We start from the raw sequence: 15,987 nt of genomic DNA, 5'->3' as shown, positions 1-15,987 counted from the left end.
CCAACCAAAACTCAGCTAATCTAAATAGCTCTGATAAAATCAAAGCCGCATTGTTTTATGGGCAACACAGTTTTCCGTTTAGACAGTTTCGATAAAGCTGCCCCATATTATCAACTGTAGGCACATTTGAAATTTTAAAGGGAACTTGTCATGTGAAAAATGCTGTTAACCTGCAGATATGGGGTTAATCTGTAGTTTAATAGCGCATGCACTGAAAGCCTGGCTACCGGGAGAAAATTAACTTTACTCTTCCTGGCAGTCTCAGGAATTCAGTCATATAGGTGCAGTCAATGCTGCTTCAGTCAATGGTAAGTACTGTACATAGTAAGCAGAGGCTATAACCACAGCCCTGCACTGATGTACTGAAGAGCCGGCTGTCAGTCAGTGGCGGGTCACAGTTACAGCTGCCGCTCACTGTGCACTGAGCGGTGACTGAAACAGCGCTGGTCCACCCCTATGACTGAAAGTCCGAGTCTGCAGGGAGGAATAACATTAATTTCCTACCCGTAGCCCAGGCAGCCTCGAAATGCCATTAACCTGCAGAATAATCTCATATCTACAATAGCGATTTTTGTAAAATGTTTCCCTTTAAGCCTTTAATTGAGTAAATTTGAGTACACTTCTATAAATCCTCCAGACTGTGGGCTAACATCATGAATGAAATATAAGATATCTCATTAATGGATAGGTAGTAAGTAAATGTGCTCATAAATAAAGAAGGAAATTGTGTTTGAAGCAAAATAGATCTTTTTAAAGAAGGTTACATTATAGGGTATATAAAGCTCATATGTTACATCTATATACTTCAAACAAAACGTTTTTTTTTTGCTCAAGTATACAAACAAATGACTAAATGAAATCATCTAGAAATCATGAAATTAAATGGGGTTTACAAGTATATAACTTTTTTTCTGTATGGTATGTGTGCTGCTTTATATAAAATCTTTCACATACCAATACAGTGTTCATGGGTCCTCATTTTGGAAACCGGCAGCCATATGTAAACAATGCTGTGATCGGTGAGGAGGTCTAGCAGTCAGACGAACACCCATACAGCACTACAGCTTTTATCCCCATCTGACCAGTAGATGTGATGTCAGGATAGATGATGTATCACTCACAGCCACAGGTATCCAGAACCGAGATACATTCCTGCTATCATTACATTGGGGATGAAAATTATTTATATAAAGCAGCACATTTATATAGGAATTTTAAAGAAAGGAAAATTACATTCCCCAAAAAGTATGTATTCTCAAAAACTCATTATATTGGACCTACAAGTAAAACAAAGAAAAATAAAATGTTACCATGTTTATCAGCCTTCATTTTTTAAACTGGAAATGTAAATTGATGCTTCGTCATACATAAAACGAATTGATGTTTTTGTAAGGCAGCATTCACACCCAGAGGTCACGCAAATAGCCCTCTGACCCTGCGGGCTTTCCACTGCTTCTCTGCAAGATCACTTCATCTTCTCTAAGACCGTGCGGCCGATCAAAATGGCCCTGTGGCTTTGAAGGTTTAAAAAGTTGTTTGCAATAAAAAATGATTGTGCAGGGAAATTGTGAAAAGACTGTAGCTGTACACGGCTCTTGTAGTTTAACAAGACCTCTGTGTGTGAACGGAGCCTAAATGAAAATATTGCCAGTTGTTCAACCCTATAAAATTTGGCTTATTAAGCGGAGTCTGTTCAGACACAATATAAAAAAAATACACTTACATGTGACCAACATAAAACTACTGACGTTTTTCTAAATTAATAAGTACGTTTGCATAGTTTATTTGGGGGACTCAGAGTTTATTACTTTAATATTACCTGAAGGAAAGGATTCTTATAAATCTGGGACAAATTTCTATCCTCGAACTATAATGTCATCAGTATATGGAAATGGAAAAAAGTACGACATAATATAATAAAGTAAAAAGAAAGTTTATATTTGTGGACCAGTTAAAAATATTAGTATGTAATGCGACTATTTATTAAATCGGCAATGGTGTCGGTCGGGCTTGGATCAAATGTACATAACCTGGTTGTGTACATAGCAATGAGCATAATTATTAAGTAAAATTGAGTAAAAATTAAATAGATGCTCTGAAGCTTGAAATGACAAACTTTCCTGTGCGTTCTTAAAGGGAGTCTGTCCCCCCCAAAAATGCAAACTGAACTAATTAAACAGCTATGTAGGGGACGTAGACCCTATAGAAATCATATTAGCAGTATACATTTCACTGTTGTAATTAGACTGAGAACTCTTTATATAACATATGCAAAAGAAGGGGCCCTGGTGCACCCTGGGTGTAGCCAAGAGCTTGGTGCACGGGTATGCCTCCCTCATTGTGCATACTGAGCCATTTGCTTACTATGAAAGTGCTCACTTGGCAAGAGAGAGCGCTGACTAAAACGCATGCACACTGACTAAAGCAGGAGTCAGTGGTACGCATAAAGTACGGGGGGCAGGTCACCATTTCATAACTGTGTCCTGTCATGGCACTTCCACCTCTACTCCCAGAAGTGGCTTCTTTGGTGAGGGGAGATCAGTTACGTGCTCCTCCTGTCTTCATTGCATCACAGTAGGTCTGTACTGATAACAGGAGGAGCACACATTGATTTCTCCTGCCCTCTAAGTTACTTGCTACACTTCTGGATGTAGAGGTGATGGTGCTATGACAGGGCACAATGATGAGGGGCATAGTAAGGGTACCGTCACACAGTGCAATTTTCATCGCTACGACGGTACGATCCGTGACGCTCCAGCGTCGTAACAATATCGCTCCAGCATCGTAGACTGCTGTCACACTTTGCAATCTACGACGCTGGAGCGATAATTTCATGACGTATGTGCGATGTAGAAGCCGTTGGTTACTATGCGCACATCGTATACGATATATGTTACACCATGCAATCATGCCGCCACAGCGGGACACTAGACGACGAAAGAAAGTTTCAAACGATCTGCTACGACGTATGATTCTCAGCGGGGTCCCTGATCGCAGGAGCGTGTCAGACACTGCGATCTCGTAACTATATCGCTCGAACGTCACGAATCGTGCCGTCGTAGCGATCAAAATTGCACTGTGTGACGGTACCCTAAGTGTGTATGTACAGCACCACGGTTGGGATTCAGGCAACACTTTATATTTCGTAGAGAGAGCTGTCAATCACAGTTAGGGAACTGATCAGTATGCAAATTGAGTTAGGTGTAACAGTGCACAAAGCTCTTGGCCACGCAAGGGTGCACCAAATCCCCTTCATTTGCATATACTACATAAAGAATTTTTCATAGGGGCCAAGTCGCCTACATTACTGTTTAATTAGTTCAGTTGGCATTTGGAGGTGACAGACTCACTTTATGCTGGCCAAAGCTAAAAATCATATGAATCCTCTGATTTGGAGGATGATCTGCATTATCAGGGCCTCACGCGTTCTAGCAGGAGACATAAATGGAAGAAGACCACACTTTCATAGATTTCACCATTTCCAATCATATTCCCCATTATTGATAAACCACTGTCAGAGGTGTCTTTACCGTAGAAATAGCTGTTGGCCAAATGAGCATGCAGCCAACAACTATCTCATGTTTAGTCAGTGGTAGGTTTGAGCTAAGTTTTCATGAGCATGTATTTGGGGGGGGGGTTAATGTTACACTATTGGTTTCACTTTAATTACGCTAGGATTTACACTAATTAAAACGTTGTTATTCTCAGTCAAAGCAATAAAAAAAATAAACATTTGCCCTTTAAAAAAGTTAGAAAAGCGTTTAGATAAACAAAATTATATCATCTAGTAAGGTATAGAAATTATCAGTCCTAATGGATATTACTCTGCACAATTGCAGTGCAAAGGGATGCTTTGCCTTTACCAAAGTATTTCAACTGGCCTGATCCAACATTTTCAATGAATGATGATCATGAACAAATTTATGACCTTTTAAAGGGAGCCTCTATATATCTGCATATAAAAGGTTAATCTGCAGGTAAATAGGGTTAAAATCATAGCTATCTGCCTTACTGGAAGTGTGGCTACAGGTGGGAAATGAAGTTACATCTTCCCTGTGGCTGCTCGCTTCCTGTGATCGGGATGCTGCAAGAAGCCGTTATAATCGCAGCTCACTATAGTGAGTGCTCTGTAATCACTCCCCGTACTTTCATTGACAGTATGCTCTACGCACACATATGATGCAGAGTAGACTCTCACTTAAAGTGCCGGGGAGTGATTATAGAGCGCTCCTGTGTAGTGAGCGGTGACTGCTACATCCCCCTGCACCGCCCCAATAACTAGAGACCAGTAGCTAAGGGAGGGCAGACATTCTTTTTTTCCCTACTGCTACAGCTACAGTAAGGCAGACGGACATGATTTTAAAGGGGCTGTCTGATCTTAGGCTACATGCCCTTTGTGAATCCTCACATCAAAGTTGTGAGGATTCTCTAGTTTCGGGGCAGGGAGCAGTAGGCGCGTGACCACAATTCTGTAATCTGCATGCATGTGTGGTCCACGTACCAACTAGATGGGCGCAACCTCTCTCAATGAAAGCGTATTGAGCGAGGCCAGACACAGTCTAGCAGGAATGTGGCCAGAAATATGAAAATCGCATACTTGTGGCCACATGACGGACGCTCCTGGCACCAAATCACTGCGCACCATGAGGATTCACAAGTAGAATGCCTGCAGACTTGTAGCCTAAGCCTGAGGAAGCACATTTAACACTATGTGCAAATTTACTCACTATCTGCAGATAAATAGTGTTTCTGGACCTGACAGCTTCACTTTAAAGGTTCATTTGTGAAATTGTAATACATGTGATACAAAGAGCATCATATTTAGAAATAAAATACAAACATCGGCGTGCTTTAGTGCCTAATCCAAGTGGTCAGGAACATACAGAAGACTTCCATATAGGTCAGGAACAGACAGAAAAGTGTGTGACAATGGCACACAGGGAAGATATATATCGTGGTACCGTGTTAGACAGTGGATAGAACAATATTTAGAATTGAGAGTCCTCAGTGGTTGATACCTTTTAATGGCTAACCAAAAAGATGGTAACAAATTGCAAGCTTTCGAGACTACGCAGGTCCCTTCATCAGGCATAGACTAATAGAAATTCTGAAGAATCACATATTTATGCACAACACAGCACAGAAATAATGCCAAAGATAAGACAAGTGATGTGAAGCAGAACTACCATTATATGAGTGATAAACAGGTATGTCCATAAATATTGGAACAGTTCATAGATAAGGAGTGTGAATGTTTTATTGTCCTCTGATTGGGGTCTGGTTTACTGTTATGATGCCCCCACGCGGTCTGTGTTGCATGGATTTATGTATTTTTACATTAAGTAATTGGCTCCTCAGACCGTGTGGGGGCATCATAACACAGTACCAAACCCATTCAGAGGACCATAAAACGTTAAGACTTCCTTATCTATGAACTGTTCCAATATTTATGGACATAACTGTTTATCACTCACATAATGGTAGTTCTGCTTCACATCACCTGTCTTATCTATGGCATTATTTCTGTGCTGTGTTGTGCATAAATATGTGACTCTTCAGAATTTCTATTAGTTTCTGCCTGATGAAGAGACCTGTGTAGTCTCGAAAGCTTGCAATTTGTTACCATCTTTTCAGTTAGCCATTAAAAGGTATCACCACTGAGGACTCTCAATTCTAAATATTTTTGACAATGGCACAGAAATTCTTGATCACATAGAATTTACAGACAATATGTCTGATTTAAATATGCAGCAGTGCCTATTTCATACAGTCATTAAATGTATTTATACACGGACTTACTGACCTTTCCAGCCTTGTAAATTACCTATTAGTTAAGAAAGTGATGCAGTTACATATTTACATGCACAATGGAGAAGATGTGAGAAAAAAAGAAATGTGCATATGATCTTGGCACTTTAGTGAATAATTTGAGTATGTAGCTATATTTCTGTTTTCACACATTATGTACAAATCTGCTTGACAAAAAAATGGAACTTAATCATTTTTAGAATTCTTAAATACATATCCATTTACAGTATATACTTTAACAAAGGTGTACGTTTTTGGTTTCAAGCATACAAACCCTAGATCACACCTGTTTTTGTGCCAAAATTTCCTGCATGTTCATGCTTAATCTTTCTTATTGATGTATGCAAGCCCAGCGTGCCTACCCTACATGCTAGAAAAATTAGGGGGTGGAACATATATTCATGTATGTGATATATATATATAATATATAGCACATACCTATATACATATAAATATATGCATATATTTCAATGTATTTTAATATAGTACATTTTACATACATGTAAAGCTTTTTGTAGTCAGAAACGTGATAATTTAAAGATTTCTATTTTCATATGTACATGTCCTTAATAATTTATTATTCATTGAATGATTTCATGTCCGCTCTGCCGCTGCAGAGAAATCATGGCTTGGATTTCAGCAAAAGTTTGCTTTCAATTTAAAAGACTGCAAAGCGGGTAATGATGTGACGTGATAAAATAGTCTGGGGTTTCTCCATCTTCTATACGCTGAGGGTGGTGTCGGAGGTTGGCCTAATAGCTGGTTTCTGAGTTAGCACTGTGCCATGCAGCTTTGCTCTATTTTGAAAAAAATAAAAATTGACATGCCTTAGATTTTCACCAGTGTTCGTGGAGGAAAGTTAGTCATGCTTATGCTAGACAATGTTTATCAGACGTTTCAGTTGTTTCTCATAATCAGCCTTGCGTGGAAAAAAAAGAAGCTATTGCAGTTTTTTTTTTAATTGACTTCATGGGATGCGTTTAGGTTGATGCGCTTTCCAGGTGCTGTATGATTTCTTAGGCGTATATTAAAAAAAAGCCATTGATAATATTCTACTGTGGTATTGAAGGCTTAACATATATGGTGATGGCGGAGACCGAGCAGATTCCTCAGACTCAGTGAAGGAAGACGTTGCGGCAAAGTTGATTTATATTCCAGACTGAGATGGGTCGTATCTTCTCTTTTTGACATTTCTTCCAAAATGTATGAAAAAGAAATGGTGAAAAAAAAAAATAAAAGAATGGTTAGTTTACATTGAATGAACCCAAAGCAATGGCTGTTTATGGCAGAGCAGGCAGATCACCAAGAGGCGGAGTGTCCAAATAATGAGCAAAAGTTATTAAATCTATCCAATTTATATAACTCTTGGTGCCATTATTCCAGATTTGTGTTGTATGCAATGTGATAAGGTAAAGGGATATTGATAGTGATAGGACAGCGGTGTCAGCTGGTGAATGTTGCTCTACCATAGAAGCCAACTAATTTATACATAAAAAAATAAATCTGTGAATAGTTTCCACAATGCACACCAAGGGGAATGGACTCATTAATTGGTTAGTAAAGAGATAACAGCTCTAAAGTTTTTGTTAAATGGTAAGTACACGGCACACTGATGTCCATTCTCCTTATGCTGTGCAAGTCTGTGAAGAAATAGAGCATGACATTACAAGGCAACATACACTTGGTGCAACCTCCCCATGATCTGGCTATATGTGGGGCATCAAGCAAGAGGGCTCATGCATTCAGTCTGGTAACACTTGGCATATGCACCACTACCGCCACCAGTTCCACATGCAACACACACAACAGTAGTCTAAAAAATAGGCATATGCATCCACATGTTCTGTGACACGCTTGTGAAGTTTCATTAATCAGAACAAAAAAAGTGATTTTAAACAAACTTTTAAGACACAGGAAAAAGCAGGCAGGTATAAATAGATATATGTGAGCTGAAAAAGCACAAATGCGGCGTATAAATATATACATGTACTAATATATATATACATTTATATGTAGAAAGATAAAAGCTCCAGATGCTGTACAATTTACTAATACTGGTTGATATATGGTGATAGCAAGTTGGTCCACAAGAAACTCCAGAAATCAAAAGATCCTTGCATTTTGTTACACAGCGTCATATCATCTAGTATATGGAAAGCGCCAATCTCCGCTCCTCCATGCGGTACATCGACTATTTTCTCTAGGACTCGCGAACAGACAATGCATTGCACCTTCATTATTATGTCTTGCAGGAGACAATGAGCAGCACTGTTCTGTCTATAGGATTGAAGACAACAAAATACAAAACTGAGCTTTTGCTTACCTTCCCAGAGTCTAGTGGTCTTTCCACTGCTGCTTTTGATGATTAGCTACAGTGCTGATATCATGTCTACAGTTATTGTAACCACTGCAGCCAATCACTGGGCTTATGCCATATAACTTCCCCAGATTCACTAAACACAGTGATTGGCTGACACAATTATGAGTGCTGTAGACATTAGAATCACTGCAGTCAATCAACAATGATGGGAGCAGTGGTGCAGAGGCATCAAATAGAAGTTCAGATTGTTATTTTATACTATCGACTGAAAATATTGAAAGTCTGCGCCCACCTGATGGGCTAAGGAATTTGAAGCAGGACTACTCCATTAAGGCTTTCTTTGCATTATAAAGTTTGGATGAAGTCCTTCCTTACATTCAAGTAAACGCTTGCTATTTTATGGGGTTTTATTTATGACACCATAGAAGCATTTCTAGAAACATTGTCTACAATTATTTCCAGCTGTCATTATAATTTTGCCTAAATCTTGACCACAGCGAAAATGAACAATAGAAACTGAACTATATGCACTAAACAAAGTAAGGAGTGCCTGAAGGATTTATGCTGTGGCCCTTAATCTCATGGACAGGTTTAGTGCACATAGCTGACCTGCTCTGCTGTAATTATCATTATTTATAGAATATACTTACTACTTTGTAATCACGCCCTTCTGCTCTTCATTGGCTGATATCTTTTTTCCCTTATTTTCTGTGCTGATTTTTACCTGTCTGTGATTGATTTTGTAAACCTGATTCTACTTTTACTATATTACATAGTACGGTTGAAAAGAGATAAATGTCCTTTAGATATGAGGAAATCTTCTGAGATTTAAACTAATCAATCACTAGAATTTGGCAGGGAAATTTTATTTGCTTATGGGTGTTCCTCATCATGATCTGGGGTCAATCCAGACTGTAGGGCTTAATAAATGTAGGCTGCAAAACACAAGAAACCAAAAAACTCAACAAGTCGCTCACCTGTCCCAATGCAGCCCGTTGTCTGGCCTTTTCTTTCTGATGTCCATCACAGAGAAGGACTGTGACATTGTGACACAGCACTTCTGGTAGTGGGTTGCCTGTGACATTGTGACACAGCACGTCTAGTAGTGGGTTGTCTGTGGCATTGTGACACAGGACATCAGGTAGTGGGTTGCCTGTGACATTGTGACACAGGACGTCAGGTAGTGGGTTGCCTGTGACATTGTGACACAGGACGTCAGGTAGTGGGTTGCCTGTGACATTGTGACACAGCACGTCTGGTAGTGGGTTGCCTGTGACATTCTGACACAGGACGTCTAGTAGTGGGTTGTCTGTTACATTGTGACACAGGACATCAGGTAGTGGGTTGCCTGTGACATTGTGACACAGGACGTCAGGTAGTGGGTTGCCTGTGACATTGTGACACAGGACGTCAGGTAGTGGGTTGCCTGTGACATTGTGACACAGGACGTCAGGTAGTGGGTTGCCTGTGACATTGTGACACAGCACGTCTGGTAGTGGGATACCTGTGACATTGTGACACAACACGTCTGGCAGTGGGTTGCCTGTGACATTGTGACACAGCACGTCTGGTAGTGGGTTGCCTGTGACATTCTGACACAGGACGTCTGGTAGTGGGCTGTCTGTGACATTGTGACACAGGACATCAGGTAGTGTGTTGCCTGTGACATTGTGACACAGGACGTCAGGTAGTGGGTTGCCTGTGACATTGTGACACAGGACGTCAGGTAGTGGGTGGCCCGAGGCCGGGTCAGCAACTTGGGTAACGCACCTCACAACCTTGTGACGCCACAGTGTGTGCTGCAACATCAGACAGGTACTCGGCACCACAAGTACATTGCATAATGGGGAACATTGGAAAGAAGAAGCCGGATTGCATAGAGCATCAGACAATGGGCTAATCGACAGGTGAATGGAAAGGTGACTTTTTTTTTTAACACTTTTCCTGGCCCCCGTTAATTCAGCAAAAATGACCGTTAGCTGGCTGTCATTTTCAAAATTTGCAAGATGATTTACGGAATGGTTAAAGGATCTGGGAAGAAGAAGAAGAAGACTAAGAGGAGACTTAATAGCTGTCTACAAATATCTGAAGGGATGTGACAATGTAGAGGAATCATCCTTATTCTCATTTGCACTTGGAAACATGAGAAGTAGTGGAATGAAACTGAAATGGAGAAGATATAGATTAGATATTAGAAAATAATTTTTGACAGTGAGGGTGATAAATGAGTGGAACGGGCTGCCACGAGAGTGAGTTCTCCTTCAATGGAAGTGTTCAAACAGAGGCTGGACAGACATCTGTCTGGGATGGTTTAGTGAATCCTGTATTGAGCAGGGGGTTGGACATGATGACCCTGGAGGTCCCTTCCAACTCTAACATTCTATGATTCTACCTCGAGCAAATTCATCTATAATGTCCAACAATTTAAACCAGAGGGAAGAGGATGTGGATGATAGAAGACATACAGATAGGGAATTTAGATTGTGAGCCCCAACGAGGACAGCAACAATAATGTGTGCAACCTGTAAAGCGCTGCGGAATATGTTAGCGCTATATAAAAATAAAGATTATTATTATTAGAAGGAGAGAGATACATTTTAGAAATTGCTTTCCCTTTATTGATCCAGAGGAAGACAAAAATTATGAGGTATTAAAAATTCTCTCCTTAAAGGGGTTGACCTTTCTAAATGGATAAGTCTGCAGTCACTTTGTGTGACTGCAGATTTATGAACCCCCCTGTGCACACACTGTGCATTGCGAGGGCTCGCTGGTTTCTGAGTTGGGATGGTGGCCTTGCTCAACTCAAGTGTATGGATCAAGGACAAGCCCAGCAGATGAGCACTGGCTAGGGGTATGCATAATGCATACGTACCTGCCAGTCCCGGCTCAGAAACAGGATAATCTTTGCAGCACAGTGTGCTGCGCTGAGGGGATTCATACATCATACATCAGTGTACTCGTTGCTCGGGTTTTCCGGAGCACGCTAGGGTGACCTCCGAGTATTTGTTAGTGTTCGGAGATTAAAGTTTTCATCACGGCAGCTGAATAATTTACAGCTATTAGCCAGGCTGAGTACATGTGGGGGTTACCTGGTTGTTAGCTAATCCCCACATATAATCAAGCTGGCTAATAGCTGTAAATCATGCTGCTGAGGCGATGAAAACTTAATCTCAGAGCAGTCATAAATACTCGGAGACCACCCGAGCGTACTCGGGAAAACCCGAGCAAAGAGTACACTCGCTCATCACTACTTGTCACCTCTAAACCTTTTTAATCAGTACCCATATTAAACTACTTATTTTTTTTAAGTTGACTTTGATTTCCTGCATGAAGATCAGTGAAATATGAATGATTATAGACAGTGGCACAGCATCCACAGGGGATATGACCACCACTGGACCTGGATGAGGAAGGTGCACACCGACGGTCAGATTTTCTTTCAACTATATCTGCATCTTCAGAGTGAGGATATAGTTGAATAGAATATATTTTCTTCCATCCTCTTCTATAAAGGTTGCAGCACCGACTTAAGACTCTGTGATGCCCTCCTCCACTAGTATTAGCGTACGCTCTGGCTCATGCTGATGTCAGGTCTCTCTTCTTGCTTCCTTCAATCACCATGACCTGTTCAGAAATTTGTGTATCTCGGACATATAGGCCTCTAGTTAGCTGATTACAGAATTTGATTTCCAATTTCATTCATTATTTGTTCAAATATGTAGTTTTCTTTATGATTTCAGGCTACATTAATGGTTGTTTAGACCGTAACAGCTGTAATTATAATTATCAACCTTTTTAGGTCAAAATCTAAATGTTTGTAACAACCTACCTTTCTCTCTGCTTTATTGAGTGCAATATAACCCATTACATGAAGAAATATGAATTCAGACCTTTGTTTGTTTCTTTTATGCTGTAATTTTCCATTACATTACCTTTGATAAACTTGATATGATCAGTTTTAAGGTTGATTATCAGCTAATGTATAAATTTAAAAGTATCAGTGTAAAATCTAATCTTTATCAGCGATGTCTCAAATACACTCAGATACCACAATGACGGGATGTGGGTAATGTAGGTAGAAACACAAGGCATTAGTAGATTGCTATCTTGTGTGCACTTTATAATTACATGCAGCATATTCCAGAATTCAGCCCAGAGTTGAAGGTGTAATTTAGTTCTCAGGGGCTCATTTAGGTATTTAAACTACTTATTGGACAGTAAGGGTACCGTCACACAGTGCAATTTTGATCGCTACGACGGCACGATTTGTGACGTTACATCGTCGCTTAATTATCGCTCCACTGCAGTCACACTTCACGATGTACGGCGCTGGAGCGATAATTTCATGACGTATTTGCGATGTAGAAGTCGTATGGGACAGTCGTACGGTCGTGTCACACAAGACGATTCAGAGCAAATTTTGCATAATCTGTGCGTGACGTTGTTCACTAGGGGGCGTGTCGAGCTGCTAGCTATGTGCTGATAGGCCACAGGTTCTGTGCACACAATTGGTTGGAAAATTTGTCACCTGAGCGCTATTGTTTCCAAGCCACCTCACCGGTTTCAAAATTTCCTTTCTTCACTTTGTACTTGGACACTTGTTGGACTAGGACATCGGATTCAGTATTTCACAGAATATTCCACGCTTTGCACCGCAGCTTCGAGCACGTGCTACAGAGAGAAATGAATAGCGCGCTCGAGAGCTCCGGTTTTATCCGCTGGGAACAATAGTCCTTTGTCGAATGAGCGCACAGTATTGTACCGCCCAATCAGCACACGGGAGGTGGAGAATTCAGCGCTCCTACGTAGCCAGCTCCTCCGCCCTTTACATCGTATACAATATCATGCACACCTTTGTTACACCATGCGATCATGCCGCCACAGCGGGACACTAGACGACGAAAGAAAGTTTCAAACGATGTGCTACAACGTACGATTCACAGCGGGGTCCCTGATCGCAGGAGCGTGTCACACACTGCGATATCGTACCTATATCGCTCGAACGTCACAAATCGTGCCGTCGTAGCGATCAAAATTGCACTGTGTGACGGTACCCTAAGACACATGAGCTGTTTCACCATTCAATAACTCACAATATGGAAGAGATTTATCAAGCTAAATGTGCCAGAATTCTGGGCAATGTGCTCCTAAAAAATGGCCTTTCATGACTTGCACCATGTTTATTATAAGTGTTAGAAACTCTACACCTTGTTTGACAAGAGGACGTAACCTTGCTATAGGGGGCATATTTTTGTTTTTATGGTATACATTTTAAGTTCAAAGGACAAAAATACACCAAATTCATCGGGAACCATGCTGATAAATTGAACACATTTTACGACTTTCTAGTCTAAGCTTGCATTGTCTAGGAATTAGGGCTTCTTCACACATCAGTATCTGGTCAATATTTTGCATCAGGATTTGCATGCCAAAATCAGGAGTGGAATTTACAGAGAAAAATTATAGTTGAAAGATTGACACGTGTTCTGTGTTTTTCAGACCCTTCTGGTTTTGGCATACAAATACTGATGAAATACTGATCAAAAATACTGATGTGTGAATAAAGCCTTACAACAGTATTTACTTAATTTCCCAAACTGTCCTCATGAGACATTTCTCATGTTCTCATTTGCCAAATTGGTCGAGAACGAATAAAACTTTAATTTATGCACTGATTAATGACAGCAGCCATTAAGGCAAGTGCTAATCTACTAAACCGAGTAGTGCTTTAGAAACCCCCTTTAGAAGCCCTATTCTTATATATTATAATATTTTACAGACGTGTGCAAGGCTTCCTAATTTTTTTGATTCAGTAACAATTTACAGACTTAAATAATTGTAATTTATCCTCTAAAATAAAGATATAAAAATACACGAGGCTCCATGTGTGAGTCACAACAGAGGTGCACCTTGAGACTTGGCCACAGTGAAAATCGGTAACAATTCACCCTAAATGTCACATTAAGAAGCTATTACACTTTTTCATAAACTGCAACTTTTGCACCTCATATAGTTGATTAAGTGAATCACAAATATATTTTATGTGTTAAGTCAGTACAAATTTAAGGGGTTTTCCTATATTCCATCATTTTATTATTGCGGTGGTCCAATCTTTGAAAATGAAGGGGATGCTGCACGTATTTACCACAGCAGTACACTCTAAGTTTTCCCTGCAAAGTGGTGCATCCGGTTAGCCCAATGTGCAGGGAACCAATCACTTGAATGAGGCCACATGGCAATTTCATTCAAACCGGCACCCCAAGTACCTGCTCCACCACCAATGCAGCAGAATCACAATCATTCTCAGGATTGTAGGGGGATTCGGAGTTTACACCATCACTGCATCCCCTATATTCTGAGTATCATTGGGTGTCTCAGAGGTTGGATGTTCACTGATCAAAAAGTGATGATCAGCGGGCATCACTTTATAAGATGGGCAAAACCCTTTAAAAATACAATTATAGTACTGCGACAAAACTAGTGCAACATAAATGAACATCAAGAACACTGGAAAGCCATGCACAATAAAAATGACATCTATTTTGCAAAGTATCTTCATTTTACTTTATGACTAAACTATTTTTATTTTAAAACCATATTTAATGGTGAACACATTTCTAAATTAACCAAGACAAAGAAAACAGGTCTCACTCAACACATAAGAGGTTAGAACAGCCCATACAGACAAGCATTATCAAGTACCTAGCACCAATATAGTATAGAGGGTTTTTTCAAGCTTATTACATAAGCAGCTGACAGAGAAAAGCATACAGTAAGTAATGATTCCACAGTTAGTCCCTTTATCCAAAGTTCATTTTAAGTGTATTTTAATGTTCCCATTCCCTTGAATAATAACATGCACGTCAAGCTGTGTGCTAGGCCAGGCCAGGCCAGAGATTGAGGTTCTGCTACAGCAAATAATTAACATTGGATATATTTTATGGAGTTATCGGTGAAAAATAGAATTCAATTGTCTTTTCAAGCTAAATGAAAAATGACACTTTGGGTGCAAAGATAATGGCTAGATAGCTTTTGGAGAAAAATCCATTTTTTCAACAATAATATATAGTAGATTTATCCTTACCTTGATTGACAGCTATGAATTTTCCACAGTAAATTGTATAATTTATTACAACCTGCAGAATTTTTAAATTAGGGTAATATTTTTTTTTTTTTTTTTTAATTTCTTTATTAAAGAAGCACTTCTCACATCAAAGTTTTTATCATCTGTATATATTGCAAGCAGCATACAGTGGCATAAAAAAGTTTGGGCACCCCTGATCAAAATTACTGCTATTGTGAACAGTTTCAGAATGTTGAAGATGAAATGATCTCTAAAAGGCCTAAAGTTAAACATTACACATGTATTTTAGGCATAAAAAAATATTATCAGTTTTTACATTTTAAAAATAAAAAAAAGGAAAATGGGCTGATGCACAAGTTTCTGCACCCTTAGGGATTTGTGTGCTTGGAAAACTTTGACCAAGGTTTCAGACCTTAATTAGCTTGATAGGGTTATGGCTTGTTCACCATCATCATTAGGAAAGATGAGGCAATGCAAATTTCCAGCTTTATAAAAATCCAGCGTCATCTAAATTTGTGCCAAAAAATTGTAACCATAGGTTCTTCTAAGCAGCTTCTCCTAGCACTCTGTAAAAAATGGTGGACTTCCACAAAGCAGGAAAATGCTATAAGAAGATAGCAAAGTGTTTTGAAGTTGCCCTTTCCTCAGTTCCAAATGTAATTAAAAAATGGCAGTTAACCCTTCAAACCTTTCCCAAGGATAACAGGAGAAATTGGACCCCAAAAAGTTGTTGCCCAATTTGTCCTGAGTACGCTGTTACCCCATACGTGGGGAA

The 15,987-nt window shown here is 39.8% G+C and overlaps 1 protein-coding gene across 5 annotated transcripts in view; it reads right to left on the bottom strand.

Annotated features, from left to right (window-relative positions):
• Nucleotides 1-5,909: 5,909 nt before the first annotated feature.
• ADAM23 (ADAM metallopeptidase domain 23) overlaps nucleotides 5,910-15,987 on the bottom strand; it is a 401,035-nt gene continuing 390,957 nt past the window's right edge. Inside the window, exon 25 of one of the 5 annotated variants that reach the window (XM_069733684.1) lies at nucleotides 5,910-7,001. In XM_069733684.1, coding sequence (XP_069589785.1) covers nucleotides 6,880-7,001 — 122 coding nt within the window. In that variant the 3' untranslated portion in view covers nucleotides 5,910-6,879. The remainder of the gene's footprint in view (nucleotides 7,002-15,987) is intronic. The other 4 variants (XM_069733681.1, XM_069733685.1, XR_011314664.1 and 1 more) reach the window with 4 other exon arrangements.

The sequence above is a fragment of the Ranitomeya imitator genome, chromosome 7 (genome assembly GCF_032444005.1).
Source record: "Ranitomeya imitator isolate aRanImi1 chromosome 7, aRanImi1.pri, whole genome shotgun sequence".
Taxonomy (NCBI): domain Eukaryota; kingdom Metazoa; phylum Chordata; class Amphibia; order Anura; family Dendrobatidae; genus Ranitomeya; species Ranitomeya imitator.
This window is presented reverse-complemented; position numbering and strand designations above follow the sequence as displayed.